General features: G+C 41.8%; 1 protein-coding gene and 1 long non-coding RNA gene across 2 annotated transcripts in view; one reads left to right on the top strand and one right to left on the bottom strand.

Moving 5' to 3' along the window:
• The window catches only part of dkk2 (dickkopf WNT signaling pathway inhibitor 2), a 21,186-nt gene extending 6,468 nt beyond the window's left edge, over window positions 1–14,718 (bottom strand). The window contains exon 1 of the mRNA XM_019861831.1: window positions 14,242–14,718. Coding sequence (XP_019717390.1) covers window positions 14,242–14,463 — 222 coding nt within the window. The 5' untranslated portion in view covers window positions 14,464–14,718. The remainder of the gene's footprint in view (window positions 1–14,241) is intronic.
• LOC109511084 (uncharacterized) overlaps window positions 12,151–25,189 on the top strand; it is a 39,909-nt gene continuing 26,870 nt past the window's right edge. Inside the window, exons 1-2 of the long non-coding RNA XR_002167236.1 lie at window positions 12,151–12,415; window positions 18,057–18,203. This is a non-coding gene — a long non-coding RNA (uncharacterized LOC109511084). The remainder of the gene's footprint in view (window positions 12,416–18,056; window positions 18,204–25,189) is intronic.

Below are 25,189 nucleotides of genomic sequence, written 5' to 3'. Positions count from 1 at the left end.
GGCGGGGAGTAAATTTTTAGCGATCTTTCCAGAGCCAATATTGGCCGTTTCATGCGTTAGTTTCCCGGGAAAGGACAATCACACTTACTGATGCACTTTTCGAATATTTATTTAATACCAGGTGAACGGTAAAATACAAACACAATGAGGACACTCACACAGGAGTCAGTGTCGGCCACGGCTCACCCCTAGACACTCACATATAAATGCCACAGATGGGCTAACAGATTAGCATCGCTGTTACAGTAATTCCACACCTCTAAACGACTGCCTCTTTGACACAAGCAACACATAGAAACTGCATACGACATATGACATAAATTCTCTGCTCCGTGGGAACGACGGTTACTATCGCTTAGCAGGGGACCTTCTCTGCCCTCTTAATTATGCTACATCTACATTCAGTAGAGGTCAGTGCTGCCTGGCATGTTGCGGCACAACTTAGTACCACACTGAACTAAACTCAGCTTGGACTCATCTGTAGATTGCAAAAATCCCATTAAAAAATCCGCAATATCGTGAGGCTTGAACACATGAAGCACAAAATAGCAAGGGTCGCAGTGTGCCCCGCTTTAGAAGGAGTTCTGAGTTCGAGGCTTTCATTGCATGTGGCATCTTGATGTAATTCCATACACGTGTAAGGGTTGTTGCTGTGGGACTCGGGGCGGTGAGGGAGAGCAGTTGGACATGAAGCATGTCACAAATCAAATTTGGAGAAGTGAATTACTGTGCCCAAGACATGACTAACGGTAGCGCCCATCACCGGATCAGAACGGTCAAGCATTTTCGCAGCTGCAACATCTTTATATTCTGGGTCGATGTATTGCGATGATGTGAAGAACAAATACTTTGATGCCGTGCTATTTTTTGTACTTTGTCTTTCACTGACAGCTTTTTGCTTTTACTTCCTCCATTTGAAAACAGATGTGGACTTTGTACTGCTTACTTTGTCAAAATGGATCGCCGTAAGGTTGATAACTTGACTGCTATCTTGTGGTGCCTATAAAGCTGAATAGACAGACAGCTAGCAACAAGATTAATATGCGGCGAATGCTAGCTCTTGCGCCGGGATAAAAGACGCCAGATTGAAGCGTGACAAAATGATCCGTCCAATCTGAAAACAAAATAAAAGTGGGGTGTATTTTTTTTTTCAGTCCTCAGTAAACGTCAATCAACGTTGGCAAAGCCATGGGAGCACATTGTTTTGATTGTTCATAAGTCAAGTCGATGCAAGCTAGCTCTTGGTTTCAAAGAAAATAACAACACGTGACATGCAACATATGAGCAGCCGCGGGTACGAAATTTTTTTATTTTTTATTTTTTGATATTCAAACAACATGTTTGGCTGACACATTGGACAGTGACCTCGCAGTGATCCAGTGTGGCTCGCCGCACGCTAATTATGATCATCCTTATGATAAATAAACATGGGAAAAAATGGAAGAATTTTCAACGGGGGGTCGACACGACACCACGTTTCAATCAATCTCTCTGTTATGCTGGAAGTCGTTACGTTCATGTGGGACGTCAAACACATGGAGATAATGATACGAGGAAAAAAAAAGGTATTAAATTGAGCCTTCATCCATCACTGAGGTCAGGGGAGCTAGCCTAGCTTAGCCTCGATACTGCTAAACATATTGTTGTTTACTCTCAGAGCGCCAAATATTTGTCGTAGGTTTTTTTTTTTTTTTCAGTATTTCGGAGTAGCACAATAATGGGGCTTATTTTCTCATGTATAACATCAGCCTCCAAATTACCAGAAAACATTTCAACCAATGACATAAATAATCTGAACCACCACTCCCTCGACGGTTTCCCATCAGAGTGCAATGTTTTCTCGTGGCACTTTTCAGTGGTGGTTTCGACGTGAAATAAAAGGAAGGCCATGAAATACAACAATGAGTCGTTAAGTAACTGAAAGCACCCAATGAAAACGTTGAATAAATAGTCCGCAAATAACTATCAACACTGACAAATTATAAATAGCATCATTAAATAAATCATGAAATGACTCAAAATGCCATTAAAAAGTCAGAAGTTATGAATGAGTTGTTAGACGACTAGAAATAAAAAAGTCACAAAAATGCCGTCAAATGAAAAACATGAATTTATTTTAATCGATACATCAGTACACCACTCAGAATGCTATTAAACAAAATGTCATGGCATAACTCATTACGATTAAATAAGTGAAATGCAGCTGAAGAAAATAAAAATGACATTCTGTCATCTAAAAAATGTTTTATTGAACAAAAAACGTTATTGTTATTTGAACAAGTCATTATTTAACAGCAAATAGTATTGTATGGATAAATTCAAGTCAAATGAAATATATGAATCATTAAATAATTAAAATGCCATTGTATCTTATTAATTAGTAAAATGTCATTGTATGCATGACAACACAGTTGAATAAATAAAATACATGTCATCTATAAAATAAAAAAGAAGAAAATATATATTAAATGTAAACATTTGATTTAAAATGAATGATAAAAAGGCAGTTCATGATTTTTTTTAAAAATCATTAAGCATCCTGTATTATAAATTGGTCCTGAATTTATGATGAAAACAATCTATTTTATATATAAATATAATATTATTATTCTCTATTCGATTTTAGAATGTATTTTATTTATGTAATCATTTGATGATCAATTTGGACATTTGTACCACTTGAGTTCATTTATTTGGTATTTTATTTATTTTTCAATGCCTTTGTGTTTACTTTTGGCACAAACAACACTCTAAATTGCGCTAACATCATGAGAAGAGTATTTCACATTGTGTCCAAATGGATTTCATGTCATTAATTCAATTGTGTCATTTTGAATCGTACGAGCGATGGGAGTCTTCACCACTCCAGTAACAAATGACAAATGCTAATGCTAAGGAGACAAAGCATTTTAAAACAACCACAGTCTTTCCGGGAATTTGGCTCAAATTCAATTTAGCGCAAGTGAAAACGAATCCAGACCCGGCCACGACATAAAATTAATTTGGGAACGACAACTGCCACATGATAACAAATAAGTTTTTTTTTTTCCTTGACACCACAACAGGCTGCTTACAATCGACATTTTTGAGCTGCAAACAGTTTCTGAAAACGCAAAGTGACAATCTAACAGTGGCCCTTGTCGCTGACATTCCCACATAAGCACTAAAAACAGGCTGTGATGAAAAATGGCCGCGCGAGTGACATGTTTGCCACAACATCTCAACACACAACAATAAAACACATAACCCAGGATGTGACAATAACCTAGACACATCATGTTACCCAACAATCGGTTTGTCAGAAATGTCATAGTCAGTTTGAAGTCAACACCTGGCGCAAATGGGCTGCTTGCTAGCTTCAGGCTAAAGCTAGTTGCGCAAACGTCAATTCACGAGTTATGTTGTGAACATGCATACATTTTTGGCTGAGGGGTGTTTCAACATAGAGAGAAATGTCTTATTTGAGATCTATTCTTGCTCCCCCTTGGCAGTTACTCAAGAAGAGAAAGATTTTTAAAAAAGCGTACAGGTTAATACTAGTCACGGAGCGATCATATTTTTGCCTTTATATTTTCTTAACGTGGTACCATGTTTTTTCAAAACGATGACATTTACTTTGAATTCTTATTCAATGAATGTGAATTATTATGATCCCAAATAAGTGACCAAAACTACACTAAAGACTTTTGGAATTTTCTTTGACTAACTTGGCTAATATTGTAAGTATTTTCATCCCCAAAAAATAAATCTGTTTCTCAATTGACGTTCTTACGTCCTTGTGATCTCATGAAACATCATCAGTCGCCACCCGAGTATTCTTCCACTTGGAAGTACGAATCAACTGAGAACACTCTGAATACCCGGATGATGTTCTTGTCAGCTAGCTAAAATCGGGTGGATACTTCTGAAGGCTTGGCTAGGAAAATAGAAGTGTATTTCATGCTACTATCATGTTAAATACGTCGGGGGGTTGGGGGAACAAATACACAGCCATTCCAATTTACGAAAATACCTCATGTTTTTAGGAAGAACATTCTCACGTACGTTCTGAGGAAAACTGAATGGCTTAAAACTAATATGAAAATGGCTGCCAAAAAGGGCACTGTGTTAAAACATTTCACCGTAGGCGTTGAAACACCAGCATTCCTTTCTAGTTCCACAAAAAGTCAGATTCGCTACGAATATCTTTCTGATGGTCAGAGATTTTAAGCGGGTTTTTTTTCTCTCTCCTTTGCGCTCGGCAGCGGCCAATTTATTTAATTGATTTTCACATGGCCGTGCGACTTCCAATCGGTTTTCTACTCGAGAATCACAAATGGTCATGGTGATTACAAAAATGTCCGAGTTCTTTCTGACATGAATATGAAGACAAATAGATGCCCCCCAGCTGCTAATAATACTTCATACTGCTCTGTACGTTTTATCTGTCTCTCAGGCTCGCATCCACGTCCCAGCAGTGGAAGAAAAATGGGCCTCACCTCTTCCATCACGTCCAAGTCTTTGAAATGTGGTGAGTCAAGCCATCCCGTCCTCCCCCCTCCCTCTTTCCATCTGATTACCTCACCTTATCTGGCGGTATTTTAAAACGCCTCATTCGCTACTTCTGAGGGACGTGTGGCTTTAATGCGGATGCGTCTCGTCTCTGTTGTCGCTCCCTTATTTTTGCTGCACAAATAAAAAGTGTAAGCCTTAGATGATCCCGCGCAGGAAGTCGCCCCCGACAACTATTTTACTCCGCGGCCAACCTCGGCATGCCGGCCTAGGCGATAAGGATGGAGACAGACGCAGCGCCATGAGGGAAGCACCCCCCCCCCTTCCACTTCTCCCCCCCACCAAACCCCCTTTGACTTATCCTGCGGGGTCAACAATCTTAAAAAAGCAGCGTTGTGGAACCCTTATTTACAAGCAAAACACTGTTCCGCTGTACAGCTCATGTCAATGGAACTTTGTATCAAGTAAAAAAAAAACAAAACAAAAAAAAAGAATTTTGACATTGATTTGCGGGAGGGTGATTTAAAGTTTGATAGCGGCAATAAAATCCGGAGGGCTCCATCATGATAATATGGGAACGATTACTCATACAGGATTTGTTTTTTTCGAGATGTTGAGTCATTCCAAACACCCATCAAATCTCACAATATATCATGAAATAACATTCGCTGATACAGACGTACGAGGTATGCACGAGCAATAGAGGTGTAACAAAAATTGCTTTGAATTGGTCATTTTAAAGACGGGAGAGCATCGCTTTCTGGGATATTTTTGCGGGCGGTGAAGCCTGGCTTTCATGGGCGCGGCCAACTTGGAAATGGGAGCCGCCCCAGATGTTGCACCGATGAGTCGGGAAAAGTGCAAAAATTGAGTTAGCTCATTCTACTTCTGAAAGTCCCAGTTTTCCTGCTCTATGTTGGCAGACCAGTCAATTTTTAAAAGTATTACCGACAAAGGGTCCATTTTAGTAATCTTACTGTGCAATCGGGGGAACCAAATTAATTTCAATCAATTATCGTATTGAGTCATGCATGATAGATAACTCAACAAATTGCTCATGAAACAAAGACATATTAAACCAATTCCTCTTCCCTAACGTTGGCTAAATTAAAACTTCTGGTCGGATTGTGACATGTTACACAATCCACCCCGTTTGAATAAAGTTGTAGGTTTATTTTTGTTGTTCTTGTTTGCTTTCTTTTAGAACAAAAGGCGTGCTCTTACCAGAATAGTTCTTATTTCTCCCCCTTTACTCTTACACAATCATCTCCATCTTGGATTCTTTTTCAGAACTCCAACCTGGTTCACTCGAGGTCAGAAAACCACTTGTGACAGCGACACTCGGCCATTCTTGACGACGGGGATGTACTTAATTGAGGGTGTCGCCCAAATTTTCTCCATTCCTTTCACGCTGTTTTTTCATTTGACACTGAGATTTGTCGCCGACTTTTAGTCGCCTTGCCTACCATTGTGAGTGATATTCAAATTTGAACTTTCCTTCTCAGACTGATGCACATTGGCCGACCCGAGTTTCTGAGACCCTTTTAAGCTCGATTCCTCTTTATGTGAAAAAAAAAAAATTTCAAGCATTTGCTATGTCTTGCATTTTTGCGCCCCACTCGTTTTTGTCTGTTCCTCCTTTCAACTTTTGCCGCCCTCGCGGCACGGAATACTCGGCTGACTAACTGAAACCCTCAGAACTTAACCCACTTGGAGTTTTTCGCCCGTCCCCGAGGGACTACCAGTTTGAGACCACGACAGCGTGCCTGTGTGTTTTCGATTTTGAAACTTTTGTTTGTTGTCGTGTCATTCGTTCTTTCACTTCTGACTGAAAACTACGATTGCACTACAAACTTTGTGTGTTTTACTCAAATAGTGTCACTTCCTTGTCGCTGTTCGTTGGACCGGCTGCTGACCACTTGACCAGGTCGTCCCTGCAAAGGGAATCCTGAGCTCAGTGGGTCGCCGGGTTCGATGACGGTTAAAAAAAAAAAAAAAAAAAATCTCATAAATCTCTTTCAAGGTAGCGTCACGTAGAATCGGGCTAGGTCGGGGGTCACCAACCTGCGGCTCTGGAGCCGCATGCGGCTCTTTAGCGCGCCCTAGTGGCTCCCTGGAACTTTTTCAGAAATGTTTGAAAATGGAGAAAGATGGGGGAGGGAAATATATTTTTTCATTTTCACATGGCTTCTGTAGGAGGACAAACAAGACACAAACATTCTTAACATTTTCCAATGCTGTAAAAATGTGTAGAATAAATATTAAATGTCAACATTTCTGTCGACGAAGATTTGCGTCATAGCCTACGACACACTATGAGCCCAAGTCTCGAAACTTAGATTAGCTCCCTTTGCTAGGAGGGAGGAGAATGTTCATGGGGGCGTCGCTGGATTTTGTACTGATCTCGGTACTGATATTTATTATTCATTTGGGGTCACTTTTCACAGTGTCTGATGCTGCCAATTTTTTTTCCCCGTTCAAAAATATGACTTTGTTCTTGTGACTATACTTTTTTTTTCTCTGTGAGGGGTCCCTGTATCCAAAAGGTTTGAGAAACCCTGCCGCGGTACATCGACATTGAAAGCTGATTTGCATGACATTTTTTCTGTACGCGTTTTCATGCCCTTGCTGACTCGCTGTCAAGGGGGCCCAATGCTGTCTGCCCCTGCTACAGTATACGACGTTCACATGTACACTAATGACTGACATGAGCCGCAAAAAGAGCAAGACCACTTCAATCCTGTTTCGCACTTGACTTTTAGAAGGAATGATGTGACGTACGCCACAAAGTCAGCCTCACAACATATGTGTGACATAAACAAGATTAATAATATGGTCTGTGAGGCACATTAAATTCTGCCCTAGCAACAAGTGACACACGACATACGCCAGAATAGGAATCCGACTTGATTAAAAGGAAAAGATAAAAAGTGATCCCTCTATCTGTGCACAAGTGGTTTATACCAGTGGATGACAAAATAATTGGTTGCAGAGGCCTCTCGGAGTCAAATAAAATGCACCTCATCAAGTAAATAAACAAAAAACAAAAGACAGCAGATACTGTATCAAATAAACCGAGGATGAATCAGTGCTGACAAAATCCCTGGCCATCAAATGCCAACTCTGGCGCCCGATATCAGGCCGCGCACGTCTGTGAACTTTGGGCGACGTCTTTTAGAGGAAACAAGACATCCTGACTTGTTATGCTGACAGACAATGTTTTTCAAATCACTGCGGGGCTCCTCTGTCATTAACAGGTCCAATTACGGCGAATGAGGTCGCCGCAGGAGGCCCCCTAATAGGTCCGGGCCGGGGTTGGGGGGCCCCCGCCGGCACCCGAGGGAGCGGCAGACTGGAAAGGCCACCGGACGGGAGGCCGACTGTGGCGCTAACAAGCCGCCACACCTCCGCCTGACTTTCTCAGGTCATTAAGAACGCTTCACAGGCAGTTAAGGGGAGAAGTGGGTTGGGTGGGGAGCTTTTTTTTTTTTCTTTTTCAAAGCGGAGTCAATAACGCGAGGCTCACGGCGTGACTAAGTGCCACCCATCAGTAAAAGATGGGTTCTGTTTGAGGGGGTCGGTGTAATCATCCATCATCCAGCCATTATCCGAGCCGCTTATCCTCATGGGGGAGTGCTGGAACCTATCCCAGTGGACTTCGGGCAATAGGCGGGGTACACCCTGAACTGGTTGCCAGCCAATCGCGGGGCACACGTCGACCAACAACCATTCACACTCACAGTTGCTGATTACTGAAGTGCCTAAATTAGGTTCAAGGAAGACTGTAAACAGTCTTCACTGTTCTTGAAAACACGCTTTCACTCTCATCCTTCGATGATGATGACTAAAATTGTGTATGTTGAGTTTAGTGCGGATGAAATCGCCTTCTCTGTTTTTTTAATGGTCTTCAGTTTTTATAAAACCACATTACGAATTAAGGATTAAAGACCACATAGTAGTGGTGTAACATTCAAGACCGATCTTGGTTCTTGAGTTGGGTCTCCACCGTCTTGGTTTTGTCTCAGTCCCAGTATGGCCAGGATTGGGATTTACCATCGAGGCCGGTCAAAACCAGCACTGATCTGCTATTCACCGGCAAATTTTAATTATGTCTTTCCGAGATGGATATTTGTGGAAAGAGGTTTTAGTTCCACCTGCAATTGGCTTTATTGAACAGACTGGCTGGAGTGGATGCCAAATCAATTAAATCGTCTTCATTTTATTTTCCTTCTCACTTTGAAAGAGTTGCAGGCATCGTGTTTTGAGCTGTAAAATGTGTAGCAACGAACATTTAAAGAGAAGAATGCTCTTGAACTGTTCATCCTTCTCATCATTTTTAAATTTGGTTTTTATGGTCTTGGTCATGTCACGGTCTCTGCTTCTCTCGATCTTGGTCTTGTCTTGGTCTCTGTGAGTTATGATCTCGAGCAAGTCTCGGCTAATGCGGTCTTGAGCACCACACGACTCTTAAGTGTCTTTGATGTTCATAAGAACATGTGTGTCATTTTTGTCCAACGCTAAATTGTCTTTGCCGGTTATAAAAATGTATTTTAACTTCATTTAGGGCCAACGCAGTCTTTGAAGTTTACCGCCGCCAAAAAAATAAATTAAAAAAAAAAAAAAGGCATTTAACAATTTTGGTCATACTGTGTGTAGTGTGTTCCAATAATCTCAACACAGAACACCACACTGCGGCAATACTTCTCTGAAAGAAGCCTGGTCACTGAAGACTGTTGTGACCACAAAGAAGTCAGCAGCAAATGTATGCGAAATAAGTTTGGAGCAGAGTACAAACTGCCATGTTTACAAGCACTCAATTACAGCGCTTAGTCAACCTCTCCAAGGTCACCAGAACAAAGGCGCTCTCATGTGGTATAATCCCTTTAATTCAGCTATTAAATACTTCATGAATGTTGTCAAACTACGTGGATGAGTGATGGGGCATGGCTTCGAGAATTTCACAAGGGTTGCAACAAAACAACTTGAGGCATGTTTTTTCGAATCAATCTTTAAATTCTGCATACCTATATGTCATCTACTATACCTTCTGTGTCACACTGGACTGTGTGTGCACATACCGTATTTTCCGCACGATAAGGCGCTTTGGAATATAAGGTGCACCTTCAATGAATGGCCTATTTTAAAACTGTTTATAGGGTACACCGCATTACAAGACGCAAAGAATAGAAGACAAAGGAGTGGCCGCGGTTGTGTTATGCATCCACTAGATGGAGCTACGCTAAAGGGAAAACAATACAATACAATACAGCTTTATTTATTTAGCCCTTTCACCACCAGAATATTGATCCACATATAAGGCACACTGGATTATAAAGTGCACTGTTGGCCCCCGCCGGCACCCGAGGGAGCGGCAGACTGGAAAGGCCACCGGACGGGAGGCCGACTGTGGCGCTAACAAGCCGCCACACCTCCGCCTGACTTTCTCAGGTCATTAAGAACGCTTCACAGGCAGTTAAGGGGAGAAGTGGGTTGGGTGGGGAGCTTTTTTTTTTTTCTTTTTCAAAGCGGAGTCAATAACGCGAGGCTCACGGCGTGACTAAGTGCCACCCATCAGTAAAAGATGGGTTCTGTTTGAGGGGGTCGGTGTAATCATCCATCATCCAGCCATTATCCGAGCCGCTTATCCTCATGGGGGAGTGCTGGAACCTATCCCAGTGGACTTCGGGCAATAGGCGGGGTACACCCTGAACTGGTTGCCAGCCAATCGCGGGGCACACGTCGACCAACAACCATTCACACTCACAGTTGCTGATTACTGAAGTGCCTAAATTAGGTTCAAGGAAGACTGTAAACAGTCTTCACTGTTCTTGAAAACACGCTTTCACTCTCATCCTTCGATGATGATGACTAAAATTGTGTATGTTGAGTTTAGTGCGGATGAAATCGCCTTCTCTGTTTTTTTAATGGTCTTCAGTTTTTATAAAACCACATTACGAATTAAGGATTAAAGACCACATAGTAGTGGTGTAACATTCAAGACCGATCTTGGTTCTTGAGTTGGGTCTCCACCGTCTTGGTTTTGTCTCAGTCCCAGTATGGCCAGGATTGGGATTTACCATCGAGGCCGGTCAAAACCAGCACTGATCTGCTATTCACCGGCAAATTTTAATTATGTCTTTCCGAGATGGATATTTGTGGAAAGAGGTTTTAGTTCCACCTGCAATTGGCTTTATTGAACAGACTGGCTGGAGTGGATGCCAAATCAATTAAATCGTCTTCATTTTATTTTCCTTCTCACTTTGAAAGAGTTGCAGGCATCGTGTTTTGAGCTGTAAAATGTGTAGCAACGAACATTTAAAGAGAAGAATGCTCTTGAACTGTTCATCCTTCTCATCATTTTTAAATTTGGTTTTTATGGTCTTGGTCATGTCACGGTCTCTGCTTCTCTCGATCTTGGTCTTGTCTTGGTCTCTGTGAGTTATGATCTCGAGCAAGTCTCGGCTAATGCGGTCTTGAGCACCACACGACTCTTAAGTGTCTTTGATGTTCATAAGAACATGTGTGTCATTTTTGTCCAACGCTAAATTGTCTTTGCCGGTTATAAAAATGTATTTTAACTTCATTTAGGGCCAACGCAGTCTTTGAAGTTTACCGCCGCCAAAAAAATAAATTAAAAAAAAAAAAAAGTTCATTTCATTGCAGACTTAAAAAAACCAGATGAGGACGGGATACATGGATGATTTCCGACGCCTTCAAGGTCTGTTAAATAAAAGGCAACAGCGCGTACGCCAGGTGAAAGGCCTGATTTATTCCGCTTGTAAATGGCCTCACTGTTACTGGATGCAGAGGGCCAGTCAAAAGTTATACAGTAGAAGCCACATAATGTGGCAGAGGCCGCAGCTTTACAAGTGTGGAAAACCTCCTGGCATGCATACGCGCGCGCACACACACACACACACACACACACACACACACACACACACACACACACACACACACACACACACACACACACACACACACACACACACTTACTGTAGTGTATGTGTCCATATAAAAGCCTGCCATGAATGCCATTACAGGCATAACTTGTACATGCCTTGTTTTACTGCCTGTAGACTGGTGGTCCACACACGTGCGCGTGCGCCCACTCACACGTATGGCTTCCCATATTATCAAAGTGGCCGAGGTGCAAGCAGGCGTTCAAATTTGCGGTCTGGCTGCCTTTGGCTTGAGGTTTTTCGCCTCAGCGTTCGCATCATCGCTGGCTCAGGGCAAGATGTCAGCACGCTCAGCGTTTTTGCACGCAGCCAGCTGCCACTGAAACATGTCACATGGGCCATAGTGAAAAGGAAAAACTGTAGCCCAAAAAAAAAAAAAAAAAAAGGGGGTCTTCAGTTTGCTGGGAAAACAGCACACGCAAAACAAACCTTGCACACTCACACTACTGCAAATAAAGACGTTTTAAGAACAAATGCACGTTTGGTCATTTCAGGGTTAGTTCCAAGACACCGAGTCACTTATTTGGAAGCTTTGTTGTAAGTAAGGAGGTGGGCATCAGAATTTTAAAACACCAGTGTAGAAATATACACTCACTCTTCCTAAAGGGAACTCAGAAGCCCCACCGAGAATTCTTTTGAAAAAGCTAGTTTTTCCTAGCGACAATAAACCCAAAAAAAAAAAAAAAAAAAAAAAAAAAGGTGGTCTGAGAAATTCTTATGAAAAGGACAACGTTAAAGCTCAACTCCATGCTGGTTATCATTTATTGAACCCAAGTCCTGTGATGTATGCCAAGCGTTTGTTGTATTTTAACTTAATGGATTGTTAAAAAAATATAATAATAATTACCACAAGAGGGCAGTATTTTTTAGAAGTAACAAATGGGACAGGCATATGTGAGGACGACTCATTTGACAGGTGGAGGTCCTTCTGGAGTCCAAAAATGACGGCTGTGTGATTTCCTGTAAGTTCAACATTTTTTGTCGCTATGCTCATCGTGTTTGACTTCTGAACGTCATCTATATTAGTATCATATATGTACATATTTACATACTTACATTATTCTTTTGCCCATTTTAATTAAATATGGTTAGCACTTTATGGTTATGCTAATATGCTAATGCTTAGCCAGGATCGAAATTGATTTTTAGTGTTTATTTTCCACATCCTGCTCTTCCTAAAAAAGCATTGTAGATGTGAAATTTTACTTAAACGATAAACTGATGTGTTTATTGAATGTTTTTTGTGAGGGAAAGTGTCATTTGTGCCTCTTTTTTTTTCTTTTTTTAAACTTTCCGTCACTTAACATAATGTCTTTCGTAGTCCTCTTCGTCAAGTGTGTCACTTTAGCATTAAAAGAGCAGGAATCGAGTAACAAATGAGGCTGTTTGTAAAATGATCCCCAACTCCCTCTTGGGTAGAATCCCCTAATCCTGGCAAGGATCACTTGAATGACACTAAAAGCCCAGACAAGCATGTTGGGGCCCACTGGTGACCCCCCCAGTGGTCAGTCTTTTTCCCAACATTTGTGTTGCCGCTAATGATTTACTGTGGAGGTGCGCAGTGGCGTCACGTCTGAAAGGCAATTAAAGGTTTATGAGTGAGAGTGCGGGGAAAGGGGGGGGGGGTGTGAGGGTATAGCAAATAAGCGTGTACATAAAGCATCTTTGTTTTAAATGGTATCCTGCTAACTATATTTTAAAGATAGTCACAGTCCCCAGGTTTGTAAGTGGCTTGGCAGTGTTATTTATTCGGGAAGCACCACAAACGTTGTCTTTGTCATATTCAAGAAAATGATGGAGAATAAAGTTTTTCAACACAAAGGTTATCATTTGCATAAAACGTTCCACATCATGACATTACAAGCCCAGTTCTATTTTAGGAAAAAATGTAGCAGTCATACGGGGCTGCATAATTTTTACTCCTAAAATTTGAGACAGCACAACTACATTTTTCATCGACTCGCGCATGTGCGAGCAATGCATTTGCTGATTGTACTTTGATTTTGATATTCAAGTCCGTTTGTGTTAAATGTGCGCCACTACATTGTTGACTTGCAACCCTAAAATTTCAGGTAAGGGTCCAGGGTTCTCCTAGCAAAAAATAAATAAATAAATAATAATCTGAAGCCTTGTAATATTGAAAGGAAATATTATCATAAGAGTTCCTTCAACAGAAAGAGTAGTAATCTAACGAGATTTAAGGGAAAAAAATAAAATATAAATTGTATTTTTTTGCGGAGTCAATCTTGTGAAAGTAGTTGAATATGTTGGGGGAGGGAAAATGCAATTTCACGACACTGAAGTTCAATTCTGTTTTAGATAAAAAGCCAAATTGTCATTTTAAGAAGAGTCGTTCCATTTTTCAAAGGGGTGGGTGGATCGTAATCTTAATAGTTATAAAAAAAAGGATGGGGGGGGGGCTATATTGCATTAAGTTGGAACTTCTCGATAGCCATGCGCAAAGTAAATACACACCCCAAAAAAATGTTAATCTAAAAACTGTTTAATTGATGCAAAATAGGTTGGACAAGTGTGCACGATCCAATACAAGATTAATACCAAACGCGGGGATGCGGAGCACCACCACGTATCCCACCGAACATCATTTTCCCCTCGTACCTGTTGGCGTTTGCTAATATCAGGTCCACCCGCATCATCCTATGACACCCCGCGTCACAAATGCTGCCTTTTCGAGTCATACTATCGCGATATGCATACCTATCGATGTCTTAAGAAATAGCGTCCCCCAATTTGAACACGTGCAGTCAAAGTGAAGGTGCAAACTTACCTGCGCAAAGATGTTGAACTTCTTGACGCTGCCTGCGTGCGCGGCAGCTGAGCGGTTGACGGCGGTCGCGGGCGCTCCATCTTCGGCAGCCGCGGCACCCGCGAGAACCGGCCTGATGTCATTGGGCTTGGGGCGACCTTCCGGCGCTTGGCATCTCGCGGCCGTGGCGAAGAGGAGCAGCAGGAGCCAGCGTTTATTCCAAGGGCGCACCAGCAGCGTCATCCTTGCACGCGCATAAGCAGAAGAAAATCAAGCGGGTGGATGTGCGCGGCCGAGCTTGGAGCCGATGTTTCGCTTTTTCTTCCACGAGGTCGCCCTGCGAAATTCAAGACCACCCCTTGAGTGGCTTTTCTGCAAAAAGGAAGTCGAGTCAAAATGAGGAAAAATCTATATGGGGTTCAAGCGAGGTTGGTCGGGTGGTCCTCCCACCCTCTGTGTTGTGGACTGAGTGAGTGTAAAGGCATGCTTGGTGATCGTCTCTTTATAGCATTAATGAGCGATCTTCCTCCGCCCCCCATACGCACGCGCGCGCATGCACACATGCGGACACACAATGGCTGAAAGTGATCCGCGTGTGCGCGTGTGTGTGCGCTTTGCTGTCTGGAGCCACGCCGGCACCAGCAGCCCCGCTGGGAACAAACTATTAAAAAAAAAAAAAATTAATACACTGTGTATTTTAACTGAGTCCTTGACCCTCTAATATTTAGTGCTGCGCAGGAAATGGAAAATCAGGGTTAAGCTCCTGCTGTAAAAGGGGTTTTGTGTGAGTAAGGATAATTTTGTTCCTCTTAATGAATTGTATTTTAAGTGGCGTTTTGGAGGATGTCTGTCGGCAAAGCTACTAGAAATGCATAAAACAGGTGCTACGGTTAATATTTGAACCATCTTTGGCTTTGTTCAATTCAAGAGTTTTTAAATTTGGGTTTGAGGGGAGAAATTGCACAGAGCAGACGCACGGAGTAGCGTAGATGAGGTTTTCTCAGGAACGAGGCAGCTGCTGAGACACTTGAGTGAAAATATTGAGCTACTTTGTGATCGTAAACTGACAGTAGCTTTCAGTAACGGTGTTGCAAGAGTAAAATGTAATTGTTCAACATTTTTTAAAAAGTCAAGAAATTAGGGGGGAAATGTAACATTGAAATACGTGACTAGCACTAGTTTATCTATATAATACAAGAATAAAATATTTCTGAAAAAGATTGAATACTCAGATAAATTAAAATAAGTAGAATGGCAGGCAATGTTATCGGATTCATTTGACAAAAAGTTGCGACATCAGAAAGAACAAAGTCAGATTGTCTTGTCCAATGAATCACTTTTTTTTCCAAAATGAAAAGTCACACTATTATAGGTTTCTTTTTCATGAAAGTTCATCTTTCTTTGACAGTTACTTGGAGCAGAAAGCGCCAAAGTAATCTTGAACCACATGCTGCTTCACCATGTCTAGACAAAGATATCTGATCGCCTATGGCAGCCTGGTAAATTTCCACTCCAGCTTTCTGATTTTTTTGACTCACCCCGACCACCTTGTATTGAATCGCATTCGATTGTGCAGGTGCAACTCACGTTAAAGGCGTATATTAAGAGATCAAATGCTATTGGCTGCTCTTCTTTTTTTCCCTCTCTGGAAAGGAAGCAAGTGTCTGGTGTGGGCGACAAAGGTGACTTAAAAAAAAAAAAAAATAGAGTATCACCTCGGCGCATCTACAGTTACATCAAACACGTCCAATACTTCCTCCCACTCCCCGGTGGAGGCGCTCCTCTATTGTATTCCACAATGGACGTTGACACTTTGAATTGGAGCCTTTGACGGATGGCTTTTGAGGTCAGAAGGCTTTCCCGGTGTTCTGGTTTCATCCCAGCCCAGCCAGCCTTCAATAGATGCCTCCAAATTGTGCGAAGACTTTACAAAAATAAATAAATAAGAGACATTATACATAAATGGTTTGTGGGAAGGTTTGGTGACTGGCTGGTTGAGTTTTTTTTTTCTTTTTTCTTTTTTTAATCCCTTGTGAAAAACTCACAGCGGTCACTGAAATCACTTGAAACTGATAAAAATAGTAAATAAAATTTTACTAATCAGTAAGTAGTTGTGGTTAAAATTGTTAGGAAAAAAAAAAAGAATGCCCATGAATTGTAATTTGTATATTGGCCTTCCCAGCTGGAGCTAGCATAGCATTAACACTAGCAACATAGCCTGTTGGGTCTTTCTGTCTAAGCTTGAATATGCGGTCATCCATAGAGTGTTATTTTATTTTTTTTCAATTGACACTTGAGCCGTTTTTGAAGCTAAATAACACTTTATCAACAGCGCAGCGTGTGAAACATATCTGAATATTTTCTTTAGCTGACATAAACTCAAAAGCGTGCCTGGAATTCCAGCTTGAAAATGTGAATCTCTCTCTCTCTCTCTCTCTCTCTCTCTCTCTCTCTCTCTCACTTTCCTGCATTATTTTTCACGTGGCCAAAATGTAACATGATGCTCCCAGACGTTATAAAGTCCCAGAATGCTTCACTTCAAGCTTGAAACTGTTTCTCAGGTGTTCTGTAATATACGGTTGCTCTGTGTCTTTATTTATGATACGGGGTGTCCTGTGTTGAATTATTTAATTATTAGTTTTGTTCCATTCGAGGAACACAAGTAACACATTACTGGCATCACCAGTGACTAGTGTATAGGGTGATTTCCGGTTACCTTATCTGGCTACGTTCGGAGACAAAACAATCAAAGCAGCTTCAATTCTGATGCCGTGTGAGAGTCCAAATTCGAAACAGCCCCTGTTCCCCAGCGTGCACGTGTACCTAATATCGTGGTTGGTGAATTATGCATAGAAAAAGCTCCGCTGCAGTTGCGCATTTTGAAGTTCAGCTCTAGTCCAGATGCATGTAGCCCTATCTTCATTGCAAGCAGCTGACATGAAGTGAAAGTGTCCCCCTCGTAGCCCCCTTGTAGAAGCCTACAAAGACCATGGATCGGCTTCAAAGCCACTCTGACACCGAAAACAACATACAGATGAAACCCTGCCGGTCAAACGCGCCGATGTTACGGCGGTGATAAGCACATGAGAGTTGATGGACGAGCACAGCAGATGAGATGCTTAGAGGACACTCGGTTCCCTTTGGACCACGAAACTGCTCCCCAGATGAGCTTCTTGTGGTCAGTAATGCCTCGCAGACGCAGCCGGCCTCAGCGCCGTGCCGCATTTGTTTGCACGTTTGATCGGCAAAGAGCATAACGGAGACTCGCGTATGACTTGATGTGGGGAAATATGATTAGTTTGTTGCAATGCGGCGTCAGATATGAATATTGCCGCTGCCTGATGTGTCATTTAGAAGCGCTCTCTCAGACTGCACGTCTGTGTGGGTGGCCAATGGAAACAGTTGATGTCAGAATTTGCAGCCAATTTTATTTATTTATTTTTTTGTGATTCAGCGACAGACAACCTGTTGCCGTCACATTAGAGCGCAGTTCCGGAAGCGTGAAATTGCCCAACTGTTTTAACTGGGCTATTTTGTTCATTAAATTGTTAGCGTCAAAAATGAAAGTTAATGGGGATATCCGTCGGTTTTATTTTTCTCTCCATTTTGCCAATATGAAACTACTTTGCGGTACATTTGAAAGACAAAGTCAAAACTGCATGCCCCACATTGTCAGTGCCGCGCTTGGTTTTCAGGGTCCGAGACGACCCAAAATGACAGCGTATTTGTCCATTTTCAGTTGACATGTGGAAAAAGTCCCAAAAGTTCCCCTTTAATGTCGACCCAAAAATGGTTCGGACCATTTGTGGTGAACTGATTTTTTTTTTTTTTTTCAGAAAGCTTTCCAAAACTTTCTTCACGAAGAGACCACCCCGACTAGTCTACATTCGATTCCCCCAAATTGGGAACTCCCGATCATCAGGTTCCCTCCTACAGCAGACCAAGCCTTGGTGGGGTTTGGTGAGAAGCCTCCACAATGACTCGTGAGTCACACTGATTCTGCACACGGGCGTCAACCAGGCTCCCACCTTCTCCTTGGCCCGCAGATGTGATGACACACCACGGACGCAGGTGGCTCACAAATGAGGGGAAACCCGCTCTTGATGCCAGACAGCGCGGCGTTTCCAACGTCACAAAAGTTTTTTTTTGGGGGGTGTGGGGGGCTGGTTTGCTTTCGAAATGCAGACGACTGCCCTTATTTATATTACCGCAGTATCTCGCTGTGACATTTAAGATGGATTATCTGGAAAAGCCCAGCATTAGGATTTGTTTCCGAACAGGATATTGCTTTGTGTATTTCACCAGCTAATTTATTTCCATCATTTTGAGGAAGATGAGTATGTATCAGGACATGCTTCTTTGAAACTCTTTCCAAGAAGATTACAAGAAGAAAAAAAAAACAGCTTGTGCGTATGTTTATGATTAAGAGCAAGCTGACGTGGGGCCCAGCCAGCAAAATTAAGAAAAACAGCTGCTTGACTGTGCTGAGACACAAGCATCTTGACATTGGGGCAATTATGCTAATTCTAAAGCTGTACATTTATTTTGATAATAAATCTTTGGCTGTGCTCGAGTAGCTTTGCATGAGTCACGGCTAAAAATCGATGTAAAAAGTTATTGTAGTGGATGTTTTTTCCACTTTGACGAATTAACTTTGACATGGACCTTTTCTCATCAAAATGCCGCGGGAATTTTTTTTAAGTGCTTTAATTAGAAGGAAAAAAATATTACATTGAAAAGAAAACTTCAGAAGGCCTCTTCACCCATAACTGTATCGATTAAAAAAAACTCCTGTAACCTGTATTGAAAAAGCAGTTTTCTACTATATATGCATAAGTCTTTATGTCCGAGTTGTACATCAGTCACTATAATGCTCATTTATTCAAAATCCATGTTCTTCAACAAACCCCAAATCGAATGAAGTTTGGCGACTGTTTAAAACCCTAAATCAAAACAGAACACTTTGCAAATTCTTTTCAGGCTATACCCACTTGAATATACTACAAGGACAAGACATTTAATGTTCAAACTAGCGTGACTTGCAACACATTCGAAATGAGCCGGGGCAGCAGGCCATGTTTACTGATGTGTTACATCTTATTTCCTTTTAATGATACTCAAGAGTTGTTTGGGAACTGAGTGTACCAACTAATGAGGCTCTGTGAATTGAAATCTTTCCTATTCATGCTGGATGACCAACTTATTTTGTTTAACAGTCCGGGTTCTCCATTGACCTATTTTGCGCTTGATAACGTGCCAGCCATTTTCAGTGAGCGACAGGTCTGGACTGCTGGCAATCTCATCACATTCAAAGATAACAATTGTAACCACGTATGGTAAAATGGTCCATCCGTTCTTAGCGACGACTTATTCAAAGCTAAAAGAAATCACCATGACTCACAAAACGATTTACACACACGCACATTACAAGAAAACAGCTTTTGAATAGCTGGCCACTGTTGTGGCCACGATATGAAACTTTTTTTTTTTACTGTGTTTTTGTAATTGTAGTGTAAAGTCACCCTAAATTTATGACTATCTTAATAATGACTCGAATGCATTCCATGTGGGCACAATGCCCTCCCAGATCCAGCAGATAATGCCAGATGTATTTTATATTCAATACAGAGTGGTGACATCTCTTTGCTTGTCATTCAAACAGCCGAGTGAGCATGGCTGATTTATGCCAATTTTTGCCGAATGGAGCGTAGATGATTCTGCTACCTGAATTATGCTGATCTTGACACTTTCTGCGGTTCCGACCGGCACGAGCCACCACGACACCGTGTACGCAGAGTCTGGCAGAGAGATTTACAACATACATGACCAACTTTGACTCTAAATAGAGGCAATCCGTGACAAACGATTGCATTTCAAATACTGCACTGAATCAATATGGTCAAAAAGAATATTTGATAATAGCACCTGCGGGACTTTAATGACACATTTAGTGCGCAATGGCACAACGGCGCGCATAAACGTAGGCGGCATTGGTAATGCTGCTGAGGATGGTTGATTAGTTTTGACAGTAATAGTGTTTTAATTGAAGCCAGATGCGGCCACACGTATGTGCTTTGTGCATGCCAGTCACACTTTTGCTCGTACCGTAGTCATTAAAGTAAGGCAACATGTGTTATGATTGTTGCTGAAATGGGCAAAACGCTGCACCGGTATACTCGGTAGACAAGAATATAATTGTACATAGGCGAGACGGTGCATTTAAAGGGCCCAAAAATGAGCCCAAATTGTCGTTGATTCAAAGTGGAATTCAATCTGCTCTTTCAATACTCAGATTCAAGTTGCACAATTAAGTCAGAAGTTGCTAACGTGACGATTGTAACCTTGAAAGGGCGTATGAAAAGTATAAACCTGTGGTTTCTACATTACATTGACATGTAGTGTACAATTTCATATGATGAAGCCATATACATGGTAAAAATTAGCATACAAAAGACAACTGGCAAGTGTTAGCTGTTTCCTTCTAGCCGGACCAACGGATATCGAATATATGCCGCTTTGTTTCATACTATGTTGTATGTCAACTCATTTTAAAGCATTGTCTATATTCGTCTTCAAAAATCGGCACCAACAACAATTATATTAATGCAGTAATGTGGGGATAAAATCGAACCCTAACTGCTAACCAGAGTCCATATCTAATCAATAGCTCGGAAAAAGAATTTACATTTTGCACCTTACTGTCTCTCAACACAATCTTCTACACTTACCTTGAACTTGCCACAAACATGCCAAAAAAAAAAAACGCCTAACTCGTTTGGTGCCCGACCAAACTTCCGCAGCAGAAAGCAGATGGTTTTCTGTGTCGGTGGAAGTTCCGCACTAATTTCTAACGGCAGCAATGGTTGATTTACGATTGACAGCCATCAGGAGGGGATGACTAGGATGGTTGCGCCATGTTAGCTGCTTTGGTAAAAAGAACGACGTTGATGTTACAATTAGAATATTCCTGTATCTTGATGAAATCATCTAGCTCACTTGCATCCTGACCCTAATCCGCCCCATCCCGAACCTCAACGCTAGCAGCAACTCCAACTGAACGTTAACCGTAACCTTTGCTCGCGTGTGCCGTTTCCTTCGGGTCAGACCTTCAGCTCGGAAAAATATCTCCCTTTCTGTCATTTTGTGGAGATGTCTTCTTAGAGTGAGTCATTTGAGTCATTCAATGATTATAATTGTGAATCATTCCAAAGTCAAATTGATCGTACTGCCTCCAAATTGACTTTTGGATCAGGTTGATGGATCAAACACACGCCGGAGGGATGGTCCAGCATTTCATGAATGTGGGTTTGACGGTGCCCTTTAGAGAGTTCTTTAAAGTGGTTTCAATCTGACTAAAAGATCTGCCCATCTTAAATTCTTCTCTGTTGCACAAGCCCAGTGACATCATGCGTGATCACTCGCTATCACCTCTCCTGAATGCGTGGTTGTGGATTGAATGACCGTGCAACACAATGCCTCCATTGTCTCCTTGCCGCACTTGTGATGTTGTCCATCTCTTTGTACATTTTCTTCTATCACATGCAATTTCCTCCCAGATCTTTTAATCCTGCCACATTTGTGACCACTCATCTCATCCCGACGTTATGACGAGGAAAATCCCAAACATTTCCTGCCTGCTTTTGATTTGAAGCGATGTCTTGCAGAACTTAATTCAGCTGTCCTCCGCACCCTTGGCTCTTGATAAAAGTAGCCAAAAGCTATGAAGAAGAGAAGTTAACAATATCTGTTGTGGTTGTTCTACTTCTCTGGACATTAAGCCAAAAAAAAAAAAAAAAAAACACCCCTCGACACCCCCACTCCTAACCACACCCCGGCTGATTGGCTCTTGCACAAATGATCATCAAATAGTGTAGTGTTCGTTGAGGAATGAGCCCTGGAAAGTCCATCCATCCATTTTCTGATCCGCTTTAACCTCACAAGGGTCACGGGGCGTGCTGGAGCCTATCCCAGCTATCTTCGGGCAGTAGGCCAAGGACAACCCTGAACTGGTTGCCAGCCAATCGCAGGGCACACAGAGACGAACAACCATCCGCGCTTACACTCACTCCTAGGGACAATTTGAAGTATTCAATCAGCCTGTCATGCATGTGGGTGGAAACCGGAGTACCCGGAGAAAACCCACGCAGGCACGGGGAGAACATGCAAACTCCACACTGGAAGGCTGGAGGCGGGATCGAACCCACGACCTCTGCACTGTGAGGTCGACGTGCAAACCGCTGGCCCTACCGGGCTGCCAAGGGAAAATGTGCCATTTGAATTTCAAATATATCCTATGTGACCGTTCTTTTTTTTTGGACGCATCTTGTACATTCTCTCTTCTCTGTGAGAACAATTGGACCAGCCAGAGTTTGGTTGGCTGGCTGTCTGCTTTTTCTTGACGTCAGTCAACTTGAACTATGTTACGCTGTTGCCACCGTCAGGCTAATGTGTGCAAACCAGAGATGGTGGCACAAAATGTGCCGCATGTGCAGTTTATAAACCAGTGTGCTTGATAGTCATAACTTTATGGTGCTTCACTTCTCTTCCTCACTTGTGTCTTGGTTTCTTCTTGTTTCTGGACACACACAAGAGCAAGATCAGGTCGTGTTGGTGGGATGACTTAATGTAGCCAAATACATGATTGTTAAATCTCAAGGAGGGAAGAAATGGCAGCATTGTAGGTGTGGGTCGATGCTTCCTTCGCCCCGAGAGCGTCCCTCTTCAACTTCTTCACTTTTACCTCCTCCTCTCAAGTCTTCTGTCCTCCCTTTTCAAAATTATGGATGTGTTAACCGTAGATCGCTGACTGACTCTTGACCCGAGGGCCCCCCCGCGTTGGTTATATTAGCCTCAAACATTCCCTAACTCATGCAGGATTTGGATCTTTTTGTCTGTTTTAAAAAGCCCTCCTGCCGTTTTAACAACCAGCCTCGCCAAACTCAAGGCACTTCTTGGATGAGATTTTGTAGCCATTTGCAAACAATGCAGTTACCATGGAGCCCGGGCAACGAGTGCGCGGACGGTTTCTTTGTTGTCGTCCGGGAAAGTTTGGTTTTGTTCTTGATCATTGAACTTGCAACTTCAAATTTATAACGCTTCTCATGTTCACACCTATAGACAATTGTGAGCCTTCAATTAAACTAAGACGCAAGTTTCTAGGATGTGAGAGGAAGGTGGAGATAAACTACTAGATGAGCCCCATCGCCATTACGTGTGTATCCAGCCTAAGACGACAACTCGGATCTCCTTTTAGATCAAGCGGACACGGTAGCAAAATCGATGATATGATAACAGACATCGAATGACGCCACCCACGATGCTCTGTGATTCACAATGAGTCACGAGAATTGTGGGGTTTTTTTTTAGGTTTAAATTTGTCACATTGGACCTTATGTATCAGAATGAAAGTACTTTTTTTTTTTTGCAACCCGTAGGTGCCAGTAGGAAAATGCGTATGATTCTCGAGAATCATACGCCGGCTGCTTCTTTAGTTCTCTTTATTTTTATCACCATTAACCTCTTTGAAATATCATCGATAGCCCTGTGAAAGCAAACAATTGGCCAAAGAAAAATCAAACAAACCATTGCTTTTATGGACTGGTTGAAAGGGAGATCAGCTGAATGCAATTTTGGTACCTGGCTCTAAATCACTTTTTAAAATGCACTTTTACACAGGCTTGCTTTTATGTGACGTTGTCTCCTCCTTTTGTGTGTTCTTTCGTCTGGTGCCAGAAACTTTGAAATACATTTTAAACAGAATCACGAGTTGCTCTTGCACCATACTGTTCAATTAGTGATGGTAAAATTGGTAAAATGTCCCCTTTATGGCTTTAAATGTTTAAAAGGGAAGTCAAGTCAAAAATTGTGCTTTATTATAATATGTTTTATCTCCCCCCCCCCCCATTTAAACATGGCATTCTGATTAATATTGCATTTGTCGGATATGAATTATGCCGCAAAATCCAAAAGTTTTTATCCATCCCAGGGGGCGGCCATTTTGTCCCTTGCTGTCAACTGAAAATGACATCACAGTGACCAATCACAGCTCACCTATTTTCTGCTTTTGGTCATGTGATGTATGTAGTAAAAAAATGAAGTAAAAAAAAAAAACACTCAAATGTACATACTGAACATACAAAAGTAGAATGAAAACAAAAAAAACAAAAAAAATAAACATTAACTTTGTTTTTTCCAGATCAGACTTTTTTTTTTAACCCCAGAAAGCAGTTGTTTTTTGGTTTGTTTTTTGTTTTTTTGAGGGCTGTCACATGATGTGTATTATCTTCAATCAAGCATTGGATGGCAAATATCTTGTTTCTTTGAATGCATTGCGCCGTCGCCATTAGTCCCTGATTCACGTTCCTCCATGTCACCGTTGTCCCTATCTTTTTTTTTTTTTTTTGTCTGACCCCAACTTCTCAATCAGTCAATCCATGAGGAGCACAACCGTGGTAAATTATACCCCTCGTCGTTTACATCTTTCTTTTATGTCCTGTAGTCATTCATGGAAGTTGAAAACAGCAACAGGCCAAGAATGACAATCTTTTCGAATCTTGTGAGACAAAAAAAAAAAAAAAAAAGTAATCCTAAAAATAAATAATATAAAAGTACAATTATCTGAAAAATCCACTTGAGTAGTATATAAGTATTTGTACAGCACAGGTGGGCCCGGAGAAAACATGCAGGTTCTTGGTTTCTGACCTTGCCCCTGGGAAAAGTTTGTTTCTCTGAATTATTGCCCTCTCTTGAATCTCCGTTTCCTCTCCAGACACTCACTTATCTTTGTTGTAATAATCACAGTGGAATTCCACCCCGGGAGCAAGCCTCCAGCGTTATCACAAACTTTTACATCTGAGAGCATTGGTAATATCCTCCTCGGGCACAGGAGACTTAACCCCTGGAGGCCCCTCGAGCGGCAAAAATTTATCAGAGGTCAGCTGAGAGCAAAACGACACTTAAAATATATATA

The sequence above is a fragment of the Hippocampus comes genome, unplaced genomic scaffold (genome assembly GCF_001891065.2).
Source record: "Hippocampus comes isolate QL1 unplaced genomic scaffold, H_comes_QL1_v1.1 scaffold7, whole genome shotgun sequence".
Classification (NCBI taxonomy): Eukaryota; Metazoa; Chordata; class Actinopteri; order Syngnathiformes; family Syngnathidae; genus Hippocampus; species Hippocampus comes.
The sequence above is the reverse complement of the archived record's forward strand: the minus strand, read 5'-3'. Positions and strand labels throughout refer to the sequence as shown.